This window comes from Bombina bombina, chromosome 6 (genome assembly GCF_027579735.1).
Source record: "Bombina bombina isolate aBomBom1 chromosome 6, aBomBom1.pri, whole genome shotgun sequence".
Taxonomy (NCBI): Eukaryota; Metazoa; Chordata; class Amphibia; order Anura; family Bombinatoridae; genus Bombina; species Bombina bombina.
The window spans coordinates 466,474,173-466,487,408 of record NC_069504.1 but is presented as its reverse complement, the minus strand read 5'-3'; the positions used below and the strand labels follow the sequence as shown (position 1 = coordinate 466,487,408).

General features: G+C 41.0%; 1 protein-coding gene across 1 annotated transcript in view; it reads right to left on the bottom strand.

Annotated features, from left to right (window-relative positions):
* Positions 1-13,236, bottom strand: part of FAM13B (family with sequence similarity 13 member B) — a 794,661-nt gene that overhangs the window by 159,526 nt on the left and 621,899 nt on the right. The window contains exon 15 of the mRNA XM_053717251.1: positions 11,600-11,683. Coding sequence (XP_053573226.1) covers positions 11,600-11,683 — 84 coding nt within the window. The remainder of the gene's footprint in view (positions 1-11,599; positions 11,684-13,236) is intronic.

Here is a 13,236-nt window from a genome sequence, read left to right as displayed (position 1 = left end):
CAAGCCTTGTCACAGCCTCTAAAACATTTTTCAAGAGAGTATGCCTCTCATCGGCAGTGCATTATAACACAATGTTTCAAAAGCCATAAGGATTGGCAAATTTGTACCTTACTAGGATTCTGGCTAAAAAAAAAAAAAGGTATCGGCTGGAGATATATATACAAATTAGAAAAATAGGGCATACAGAATCTGTTATTTCTGCTTTTAGTTTCAGCTTACCATTCAGCAATTTTGAGCAACATGGAACAAGCTTATGTATAGTGTTTGGCCCTTCTTCACCAGGGTGAAGTCCAATAAGGAGAGATTGATTACTTAAGAGCGTTGTCAGTGGAGAAAAAGTACTTGACATATTCGGGATCTTTCCAATATACATATTTTAAATGTTTCCGCTATTATCGAAGAGGGTGAGCGAGAGAATTGCCTCTGAACAGGGGGTAACCAGCATTGCCCAACTAACTGTATTCATCCAGCTAGTTAGTGCTCTAACTTTACCCTTTCTTTTCATGAAAAGTTCTTGCACCAGTCTGTAATTCGTACTAAAAAGGCTGCTAGGCGATAATATTGGAGGTGTGGGACACCCAGTCCTCGCCGGTCCTTAGATTTATACATTGTATTTGTTGCAACCATTGGATGTTTATTATGCCAAATAAAAATGTTTAGAAGTTTTGAGACTATAGTGTCCAGTAGATGTATTGGTAATGTTTGAAAGAAATATAATATGTGAGGAAAGATGGACGTTTTAATTGCATTAACTCTGCCTATTCAAAACAGTATCTAAGATTCCCAAAAGTGTAAAGATAACCCAATATCTTGTATTAAAGTTTCATAATTATAGTACATGGCGAATTAAACATTCCTATGTACTTTATAGCCCCTTTTTTTAACGCTAAAGGAAAGATTTTGTTCTACAAAATCCTGCTCACTAGGATCTAATGCTATACGGAATTAGGTGTATTGATTTTAAAATTAGAGTGCAGCCCGTACAGTTTTATCTCTGCTAACATTGTTGATAAAGATGTATTTGGGTTGGGTAATGTCAAAATGACAATCTGATTATAACGCAAATTTATATACTGAGGAACCAATTTCTATCCCCTTAATATTCTAGTTGTTCCTCATTTTAGTAGCCAATACCTATATAACCAATATAAACAGTAGGGGAGATAAAGGGGCAACCTTGGCAAGTTCCATTAGTGATTGTAAAAGAGTTTCTCAATAAGCGCTTCATCAAATCCAAATTTTAAAAAAAAAGCTAACTGAGCCTATCAAAGGCTTTCATTGCGTCCAGAAACGCATAAACAGAAGGAATTTTTGAGTTTTTATATCTTTACATATAATTTGATGTCAAAATTTAATAATGTGATTGGGCGAAAGTTACCAGGGCAATTGGGGGGTTTCTCTGGTTTAGAGATCACCGAGATATGAGCCTCAAGCATATTCAAAGGAAAAGATTGGGTGTCAGCTATGTTGTTTAATAGCTTTTAAAGGTGGGAGACTAAGATATTAGCAAAAGTATGGTAATATTTAGTGGAAAATCTATTGGGCCCTGGGCTTTTTCCTTAATTGAGATTTTTAAATGCTCCTATAATTTTATATGAGGAGATGGGTTAATTAAGTTCTTCTAGCTGTTGTGCAGTTACATTTGTCAGTATACAGTGTTCCAAAGAAGAGTTATAAGCAGCATTTTTTGCTTAATTCTGAGGATTAGGACAGAGGGAAGGGAAGACACCACAATTCTACTGATGCTGACTAATAAAACTACTTTTGTCAAATCAAATGTAGTTCTTAAAACCGCCTTATCTTGATGGAAAACTAGATAAGGAAGGTCACGAGAAACTGCAGATAATTCAGAGACTCTTCTGGCTGAAGAAATCACTAAGAGAAACAATACTTTCCAAGACAGAAGCTGTTACATCGGCAAAATTTGCAAGATCCTTAAAACCAAATAAAGGTTCCAAAGGGGGGAGATAGGCGTAATTACTGGTTTCAATTTGACTATAGTTTGAGCCAAACTCTGAATATCAAGAAGTTGAGCAATCCCCTTATGGTATATAATTTGACATTTTAAAGAGCTAGTAGATAAGCCTTTATCTAAATCTTCCTGTAAAGATTGTAGAATTCTAGGAATTCTGAAAGGATGCCAATTAAGATTTTGTTTTTCACACCAAGGAAGAAATCTTTTCTCTGTGATAGATCGTCCTCATAACAAGCTTTCTAGCTTGAATGAAAGTAGGGCTGTACAATTAACTGCATATGCGGTTTTAAAGCACGATTAACCGCCGCAATTTAAAAACCGCAAGAGTATGCAATTTTTAAGCCCCGCCTAGAAGTGATATCACTCGCCCCATGTGAACAGGCTTTGGATTGCAACACATGCAGCGGCGACTGAAGAGAAGCCGGTTTCTACGTCACAGCTGGGAGCCTGAGACGCCTCCATTGAGATCCGACACAGAGGGAGTGAAAGAGAAGTTGAAGATATGGGAGTGTGACATGTATTAAGGTGTCGGGGCTGGTCTTGTACACATCTGGTAGTGAGTTTACAAACCAGCTAGCACGTTTGCCTATAAGGTTTAACTGCCCTACTTCAGGCTAGAAGAGGCCACAGGCTGGGGCGGCGTAGGGATTAATGTGTAGAGGACCGTGAATGTTAAATGTGGGATCAGATAGAGTCATGTCTATCTGCGATATAACTGTTGTTACTTGCCCAGTTAGGAGCAAGGCCTACTTAGAGTTGTTTCTCCTTCTGGAGTCATTTGCTAAACTCTTGTATCTTCATTTAGGCTTGATATATTTTTATTTTGAATCACTATAGAACTGGGTTGCTTTCAAATTAATACCCATTTGTCTTTTTGTGGCAGTTCCATTATTTTTAACATTGTTATTGCTTATAAACTTTTCTGATCCCTCACATATATGCTGTCATAAGTATATTAAATTATTTATCTATATGCACTTTTATTTAGGTAATTTGAATATATATATATATATATATATATATATATAAATAATTTTCTGCACTTATATATTATTTAAACTAGTTTTGTTGTGTGTATTTTAATGCTCTCAGCCTGTATTGGTCAATGAGAAAAAACATAATTTATGCTTACCTGATAAATTCCTTTCTTCTGTTGTGTGATCAGTCCACGGGTCATCATTACTTCTGGGATATAACTCCTCCCCAACAGGAAATGCAAGAGGATTCACCCAGCAGAGCTGCATATAGCTCCTCCCCTCTACGTCACTCCCAGTCATTCGACCAAGAATCAACGAGAAAGGAGAAACCAAGGGTGAAGTGGTGACTGGAGTATAATTTAAAAAATATTTACCTGCCTTAAAAAACAGGGCGGGCCGTGGACTGATCACACAACAGAAGAAAGGAATTTATCAGGTAAGCATAAATTATGTTTTCTTCTGTTATGTGTGATCAGTCCACGGGTCATCATTACTTCTGGGATACCAATACCAAAGCAAAAGTACACGGATGACGGGAGGGATAGGCAGGCTCATTATACAGAAGGAACCACTGCCTGAAGAACCTTTCTCCCAAAAATAGCCTCCGAAGAAGCAAAAGTGTCAAATTTGTAAAATTTGGAAAAAGTATGAAGCGAAGACCAAGTTGCAGCCTTGCAAATCTGTTCAACAGAGGCCTCATTCTTAAAGGCCCAAGTGGAAGCCACAGCTCTAGTAGAATGAGCTGTAATTCTTTCAGGAGGCTGCTGACCAGCAGTCTCATAGGCTAAACGAATTATGCTACGAAGCCAGAAGGAGAGAGAGGTAGCCGAAGCCTTATGACCTCTCCTCTGACCAGAGTACACGACAAACAGGGAAGACGTTTGTCGAAAATCCTTAGTTGCCTGCAAGTAGAACTTGAGGGCACGAACTACATCCAGATTGTGTAGAAGACGTTCCTTCTTTGAAGAAGGATTCGGGCACAGGGAAGGAACAACGATCTCTTGATTGATGTTCCTGTTAGTGACTACCTTAGGTAAGAACCCAGGTTTAGTACGCAGAACTACCTTATCTGAATGAAAAATCAAATAAGGAGAATCACAATGTAAAGCTGATAACTCAGAGACTCTCCGAGCCGAAGAAATAGCCATTAAAAATAACACTTTCCAAGATAACAACTTTATATCAATGGAATGAAGGGGTTCAAACGGAACTCCTTGTAGGACGTTAAGAACAAGGTTTAAACTCCATGGCGGAGCAACAGTTTTAAACACAGGCTTGATTCTAGCTAAAGCCTGACAAAAAGCCTGGACGTCTGGATTTTCTGACAGACGCCTGTGCAACAAGATGGACAGAGCTGAGATCTGTCCCTTTAATGAACTAGCCGATAAACCCTTTTCTAAACCTTCTTGTAGAAAGGACAATATCCTAGGAATCCTAACCTTACTTCAGGAGTAACCTTTGGATTCGCACCAGTATAGGTATTTACGCCATATCTTATGGTAAATCCTTCTGGTAACAGGCTTCCTAGCCTGTATCAGGGTATCAATAACCGACTCAGAAAAACCACGTTTTGATAAAATCAAGCGTTCAATTTCCAAGCAGTCAGCTTCAGAGAAGTTAGATTTTGATGTTTGAATGGACCCTGTATCAGAAGGTCCTGTCTTAGAGGTAGAGACCAAGGCGGACAGGATGACATGTCCACTAGATCTGCATACCAAGTCCTGCGTGGCCATGCAGGCGCTATTAGAATCACTGATGCTCTCTCCTGTTTGATTTTGGCAATCAATCGAGGAAGCAGCGGGAAGGGTGGAAACACATAAGCCATCCCGAAGTTCCAAGGTGCTGTCAAAGCATCTATCAGAACCGCTCCCGGATCCCTGGATCTGGACCCGTAGCGAGGAAGTTTGGCGTTCTGGCGAGACGCCATGAGATCTATCTCTGGTTTGCCCCAACGTCGAAGTATTTGGGCAAAGACCTCCGGATGAAGTTCCCACTCCCCCGGATGAAAAGTCTGGCGACTCAAGAAATCCGCCTCCCAGTTCTCCACTCCCGGGATGTGGATTGCTGACAGGTGGCAAGAGTGAGACTCTGCCCAGCGAATTATCTTTGATACTTCCATCATTGCTAGGGAGCTTCTTGTCCCTCCTTGATGGTTGATGTAAGCTACAGTCGTGATGTTGTCCGACTGAAACCTGATGAACCCCCGAGTTTTTAACTGGGGCCAAGCCAGAAGGGCATTGAGAACTGCTCTCAATTCCAGAATGTTTATTGGTAGGAGACTTTCCTCCTGATTCCATTGTCCCTGAGCCTTCAGAGAATTCCAGACAGCGCCCCAACCTAGTAGGCTGGCGTCTGTTGTTACAATTGTCCAGTCCGGCCTGCTGAATGGCATCCCCCTGGACAGATGTGGCCGAGAAAGCCACCATAGAAGAGAGTTTCTGGTCTCTTGATCCAGATTCAGAGTAGGGGACAAGTCTGAGTAATCCCCATTCCACTGACTCAGCATGCACAATTGCAGCGGTCTGAGATGTAGACGTGCAAAGGGTACTATGTCCATTGCTGCTACCATTAAGCCGATCACCTCCATGCATTGAGCTACTGACGGGAGTTGAATGGAATGAAGGACACGGCATGCATTTAGAAGCTTTGTTAATCTGTCTTCTGTCAGATAAATCTTCATTTCTACAGAATCTATAAGAGTCCCCAAGAATGGAACTCTTGTGAGAGGAAAGAGAGAACTCTTCTTTTCGTTCACTTTCCATCCATGCGACCTTAGAAATGCCAGAACTAACTCTGTATGAGACTTGGCAGTTTGAAAGCTTGAAGCTTGTATCAGAATGTCGTCTAGGTCCGGAGCTACCGAAATTCCTCGCGGTCTTAGTACCGCCAGAAGGGCACCCAGAACCTTTGTGAAGATTCTTGGAGCCGTAGCCAATCCGAATGGAAGAGCTACAAACTGGTAATGCCTGTCTAAGAAGGCAAACCTTAGATACCGGTAATGATCTTTGTGAATCGGTATGTGAAGGTAAGCATCCTTTAAATCCACTGTGGTCATGTACTGACCCTTTTGGATCATGGGTAAGATTGTCCGAATAGTTTCCATTTTGAACGATGGAACTCTTAGGAATTTGTTTAGGATCTTTAAATCCAAGATTGGCCTGAAAGTTCCCTCTTTTTTGGGAACCACAAACAGGTTTGAGTAAAACCCTAGTCCCTGTTCCGACCGCGGAACCGGATGGATCACTCCCATTAATAACAGATCTTGTACACAGCGTAGAAACGCTTCTTTCTTTATCTGGTTTGTTGACAACCTTGACAGATGAAATCTCCCTCTTGGGGGAGAGAATTTGAAGTCTAGAAGGTATCCCTGAGATATGATCTCTAGCGCCCAGGGATCCTGAACATCTCTTGCCCAAGCCTGGGCGAAGAGAGAGAGTCTGCCCCCCACTAGATCCGGTCCCGGATCGGGGGCCCTCGATTCATGCTGTCTTAGGGGCAGCAGCAGGTTTCCTGGCCTGCTTGCCCTTGTTCCAGGACTGGTTAGGTTTCCAGCCTTGTCTGTAACGAGCAACGGCTCCTTCCTGTTTTGGTGCAGTGGAAGTTGGTGCTGCTCCTGCTTTGAAATTCCGAAAGGGACGAAAATTAGACTGTCTAGCCTTAGCTTTGGTTTTGTCTTGAGGCAGGGCGTGGCCCTTACCTCCTGTAATGTCAGCAATAATTTCTTTCAAACCGGGCCCAAATAAAGTTTGCCCTTTGAAAGGTATATTAAGTAATTTGGACTTAGAAGTTACATCAGCTGACCAGGATTTTAGCCACAGCGCCCTACGTGCCTGAATGGCGAATCCTGAGTTCTTAGCCGTAAGTTTGGTTAAATGTACTACGGCCTCCGAAATTAATGAATTAGCTAGTTTAAGGACTCTAAGCCTGTCCGTAATGTCGTCCAGCGTAGCTGAACTAAGGTTCTCTTCCAGAGACTCCATCCAAAATGCTGCCGCAGCCGTAATCGGCGCGATGCATGCAAGGGGTTGCAATATAAAACCTTGTTGAACAAACATTTTCTTAAGGTAACCCTCTAATTTTTTATCCATTGGATCTGAAAAAGCACAGCTATCCTCCACCGGGATAGTGGTACGCTTAGCTAAAGTAGAAACTGCTCCCTCCACCTTAGGGACCGTTTGCCATAAGTCCCGTGTGGTGGCGTCTATTGGAAACATCTTTCTAAATATTGGAGGTGGTGAGAACGGCACACCGGGTCTATCCCACTCCTTAGTAACAATTTCAGTTAGTCTCTTAGGTATAGGAAAAACGTCAGTACTCGCCGGTACCGCAAAGTATTTATCCAACCTACACAATTTCTCTGGTATTGCAACAGTGTTACAATCATTAAGAGCCGCTAAAACCTCCCCTAGTAATACACGGAGGTTCTCCAATTTAAATTTAAAATTTGAAATATCTGAATCCAATCTGTTTGGATCAGAACCGTCACCCACAGAATGAAGCTCTCCGTCCTCATGCTCTGCAAGTTGTGACGCAGTATCAGACATGGCTCTAGTATTATCAGCGCACTCTGTTCTCACCCCAGAGTGATCACGCTTGCCCCTTAGTTCTGGTAATTTAGCCAAAACTTCAGTCATAACAGTAGCCATATCTTGTAATGTTATCTGTAATGGCCGCCCAGATGTACTAGGCGTCACAATATCACGCACCTCCCGGGCGGGAGATGCAGGTACTGACACGTGAGGCGAGTTAGTCGGCATAACTCTCCCCTCGCTGTTTGGTGAAATTTGTTCAATTTGTACAGATTGGCTTTTATTTAAAGTAGCATCAATACAGTTAGTACATAAATTTCTATTGGGCTCCACCTTGGCATTGGAACAAATGACACAGGTATCTTCCTCTGAATCAGACATGTTTAACACACTAGCAAATAAACTTGCAACTTGGTTACAATCTTATTTAATAAAAACGTACTGTGCCTCAAAGAAGCACTAAACGATTAAATGACAGTTGAAATAATGAACTGAAAAACTGTTATAGCATCAATCCTTGAAAACAACACAACTTTTAGCAAAGGTTTGTTCCCATTAGTAAAGTAACAATAATTAAATTTGAAACGTAAAAACAAGAGAGCAACGTTTTTAATCACAGTCAATATAAAAGTCTCACAGCTCTGCTGAGAGAATCTACCTCCCTTCAAAGAAGTTTGAAGACCCCTGAGTTCTGTAGAGATGAACCGGATCATGCAGGAAATACAAGAGTAACTGACTGGAAATTTTTGATGCGTAGCAAAGAGCGCCAAAAACGGCCCCTCCCCCTCACACACAGCAGTGAGAGAGAAACGAAACTGTCACAATTAAAACAAGCAACTGCCAAGTGGAAAAATAATGCCCAAACATTTATTCACTCAGTACCTCAGAAAATGCAAACGATTCTACATTCCAGCAAAAACGTTTAACATAATAAATACCTATTAAAAGGTTTAATGTACTTTTTACAGAGTAATTCCAGTGAAGTACCATCCCCAGAATACTGAAGTGTAGAGTATACATACATGTCATTATAACGGTATGGCAGGATTTTCTCATCAATTCCATTCAGAAAATAAAAACTGCTACATACCTCAATGCAGATTCATCTGCCCGCTGTCCCCTGATCTGAAGCTTTTACCTCCCTCAGATGGCCGAGAAACAGCAATATGATCTTAACTACTCCGGTTAAAATCATAGTAAAAACTCTGGTAGATTCTTCTTCAAACTCTGCCAGAGAGGCAATAACACGCTCCGGTGCTATTGTAAAATAACAAACTTTTGATTGAAGTTATAAAAACTAAGTATAATCACCATAGTCCTCTCACACATCCTATCTAGTCGTTGGGTGCAAGAGAATGACTGGGAGTGACGTAGAGGGGAGGAGCTATATGCAGCTCTGCTGGGTGAATCCTCTTGCATTTCCTGTTGGGGAGGAGTTATATCCCAGAAGTAATGATGACCCGTGGACTGATCACACATAACAGAAGAAATGTACATTGAGATTCTGTGGTGTTAAATAAATGCTTTGATGAAAAATTAAGAAAATCGCGATTAAATCGCAATCGCATGTTTTTTTCTCTCTAAAAATCGCGATCCCCTCCATATCGCCCAGCCCTAAATGAAAGTATTTATGACAGACTCTGAGAATCCTTGTTGTTTCAATATTATGCTTTTAATTGCCAAGCCGTCAAGTTGAGAGACCAGAGATATAGATAATAAAATGGACCTTGAGATAAAAGGTTGTGACAAAGAGACCATGGAGGAGAGCTAGATATTTAAATTAAGACCCCCATACTGCACCCCAACCTGAAAGACTTGCGTCTGTTGTGATTATTGTCCAGGAGGGACAAAGAAAGGAAGCTCCCAGAGAAATAAACTTGTGATTTGTCCACCATGAAAGAGAACGCCTTGTTGCGGGACCCAAAAGAATATTCTGAGAAAGTTGATTGAAATCCATGTACCTTTGACTCAACATGAAAAGTTGAAGAGGTCTCATATGAAATTGAGAAAACGGAATGGCATCTTATGCCGCAATCATCAGACCTAGCACTTCCATACAGAGGGTTACCATTGGATTGGAAGATGATTGAAGCTTGGCACAAGTTGACTGTAGCTTTAATTTCCTTTGGTCTGTTAAAGGATTATAAAAGTATGCCAAATTGATTATATAAAAAACACACAATTTGAAAGTGTATATATATTTTTTTTATTTTAAGCCATTTAAAAATGGTTGTGTCTTGACTGAAAAATATAGGCCAATCGCTGTGCATTTAATTTAAATGTTAATTAGATCCCACTCGCATGTAGATTGTCCCGTATTCTTAATGCATGCGCAAAACTGTTTTAGTATCAATTATATTCTGTATTAATCCCTTAAGGACAGGGCATTTCAGACAAAAACTTCAACCAAAAGTATTGATCTAGGCTCATTTTGGTATATTTCATGCCACCATTTCACTGCCAAATGCGAAAACAAAAAAACATTTGTAAACTTTTTCAAAATTTTAGGTTTCTCACTAAAATTATTTACAAACAGCTTGTGCAATCATGGCACAAATGGTTATAACATTTTCTCTGGGATCCCCTTTGTTCAGAAATAGAAGACATATATGGCTTTGGCATTGCTTTTTTTGTAATTAGAAGGCCGCTGCACACAACACTTGTATTATGTCCAGCAGTGAAGGGGTTAATTAGGTAGCGTGTAGGGTTAATGTTAGCTTTAGTGTAGTGATCAGCCTCCCACCTGACACATCCCACCCCCTGACCCCTCTCAAACAGCTCTCTTCCCTCCACCACCCCACAATTGTCACCCCCATATTAAGTACTGGCAGAAAGTCTGCCAGTACTAAAATAAAAGGCTACTTTTTTTTTTAATATATGTTATTTTTTAAAATATTTTCTGCAGTGTAGGATCCTCTTATCCCCCAACCTCCATGATCCCACCCAAACAGCTCTTTTACCTTCCAGACTCTTCCTATTTGCAGCCATCTTAGGTACTGGCAGCTGTCTGCCAGTACCCAGTTTGCCTCAATTTTTACATTTAAAAACAAAACAAAACATTAACCATTTCTTCTGTAGTGTAGCTACCCCCCTCATTACCTTACCCCCTTCCCAGATCCCTTTCCCTCAATGGATCCCACATAGGATCCCCCTCATTGCCCTTCCTCCCTCCTCCCCTCTCACTTCCTGGCTCTTTTTTTTTTCCTTTCACTTCAATGTAGCTTGGCGTAGCGGTCCCGCCCTCTTCTCACGATGGGCCGCCCACACGCCTCCCTCTTTACGCTCCCATCCACCAACGATCTAGACCATCGCTGTCCAATGCAGAGAGGGCCACAGAGTGGCCCTCTGCATCAATAACTCTGCAAATCTATTTCTGCAGTGCCTCACTCGTGGGGCATGCAGAAATAGCGCAATCTCGCTATTTTGAGCGAGATCACAGCAGAGAGAAGCCAAGGACTGCAGCAATAACTACCAGCTGGTCCTTAAGGGGTTAATATAAAAATGTTTTACTCGTTCGTATAGGGGTGATGTTCAGAACCTGTCCATGGTGCTCTCTTGACTTACACATTCTGTCGTTACTAATGTTTAGCTTCTGGTACAGAAAAAACTTAAAAAAAAAAAAAAAAGTGTTCTTCATGTGGCTGCCTGTAATGACAATTTAGTAAGCTGATCACAATAACAGCAGTGGTCACTTGGCCATTTTCAATTTTTTTGCTAAAATCTAAGCAAAAGTATAAATTATTATTATTATTTGTTTATTTTTTTTTTTTACAGTTTTTGCCTCAGCTATCTCACATGCCATGAAATATAAATATAATGGTATATTGTGAATCTTCTGGGTGTGCTAAAAAAATAATAATTTGTGTGGGTCAGTCACTGAAATTTGATGTACAATAAAGGTATAAATGTAGGCAGCAAAAAAAGCTAAAAAAATTGGCTAAGCACTGGGGTATAAAAAAAAGGCTTAGCAACGAAAAGGTTAATAGGTATGCTTTGTCCTTTTATCCAGCCCTGTTGAGTACTAACCTGATGCACCAAAAAATTGTCATAAAAGAACACGAGAATTAAATCAACACAGAGATAATAAAAAATAAATTTGCATAAAATAGTTTTATTACCGGACGACCATGCAAACTTTCGTAATACAGCAAGCTCTTCTGAAGGGATGTCTTTTCTTCTGCAAGGTTATCTTTAGTCATTTTCTAAGTAAAGAAAGAGAGCAATATCTTGAGTAAAACATGTTGCATTGAATATATACAAATACTACTAAAAGTCATTTTTCAATTGCATGACAAAACTATGTTATAGTAAGAAGAAGTATAATAACTTTGTAAAAATACATATATAGTTTGTAAAATAAAAAAGCAATGTACATGCTTAATTAAATCCATTAATAATTAGCAAAGTTACCATTTATTGCATGGCAATATTTTACAAGTGATCCCTCTCATTGTATCACTGTTATACTATATTGCAATATTGCATCTTTAGAATGATAGGGAAACAATATCCTCGTTATTTCCTTTAAATTGAGGATATGATCCATTGTCATCTACACCAGTGATTTTTAACCACTGTGCTGTGGCACACTACTGTGACGTGAGAGATCGTCAGGTGTTCCGCCGTGAATTGGTCCCTTCTTGCTTAAGTGCACTTCTGAAGCAGAACAGAAGCCAGTAGCTGGCTGCTACCCTACGTACTCATCCGGACACGCAGGGACTCTCTCAACTCCCACACAGTTCTCCGGAGGGTCGGGGGCTCTGCTCCGGAGATTTCACTCGCCTCAGCTGCATTACAAAAGTTCCTATCAAGGAGATCTGAGGAAGAGAAGTCCCGTCAAGCCAGTGCGCATTTGGGTGGCGGCGCATATATTTGAAGGCATCTGCTATCTGCTACAATAGCAGATACTATGAAGTTCCAAGATATTGATTGGAAGAGTGGATTCCTCCTCAGTCCACAACCCCTGGGCCTTCCTGGAGCTCCAAACAGCTCCCCAGCCAGAAAGACTGGCGTCCGTAGTCACAATCTCCCAGGACGGTCTCAAGAAGCACGTGCCTAGAGATAGGTGCTCTTGACAGAGCCACCAAGAGAGCGAGTCTCTCGACAGGATGTGCAAGACTATCTGTTGGCACAGGTCTGAATGGTCGCTGTTCCATTGTCTCAGTATGCATAGTTGTAAAGGTCTGAGATCTGGCAAAAGGAATAATGTCCATACAAGACACCATGAGCCCAAAAACCTCCATGCACTGGGCTACCGAAGGTCTTAAGGAGGCCTGGAGGGCAAGACACACTGTTCCCAGTTTACAACGTCTCTGATCTGTTAGAAAGATCTTCATGGATACCGAGTCTATGACTTTACCCAGGAAAATCACTCTGGTATTTGGAGTAAGAGAACTCTTTTCCAGTTTTATCTTCCATCCATGTGACTGAAGAAGACTCTGAGTGTTGCCTTACCAAACGAAAAGATGGAGCCTGTACAAAGATATCGTCCAGGTAAGGCGCTGCTGCAATACCCTGGGTTCTGGCCACAACTAGCAGAGCACCCAGAACCTTTGTTAATATCCTGGGAGAGGAAGCTAAGCCAAACAGAAGTGCTATGAACTGGAAGTGCTGATTTAGAAAGGCAAACCTCAGGAACTGAAAATGATCCTTGTGGATCGGAACATGAAGGAATGCATCCTTCAGATCGATAGTAGTCATGAATTGTCCTTCCTGAATTAGAGAAGGACCGATATGATCGTCTCCATCTTGAAGG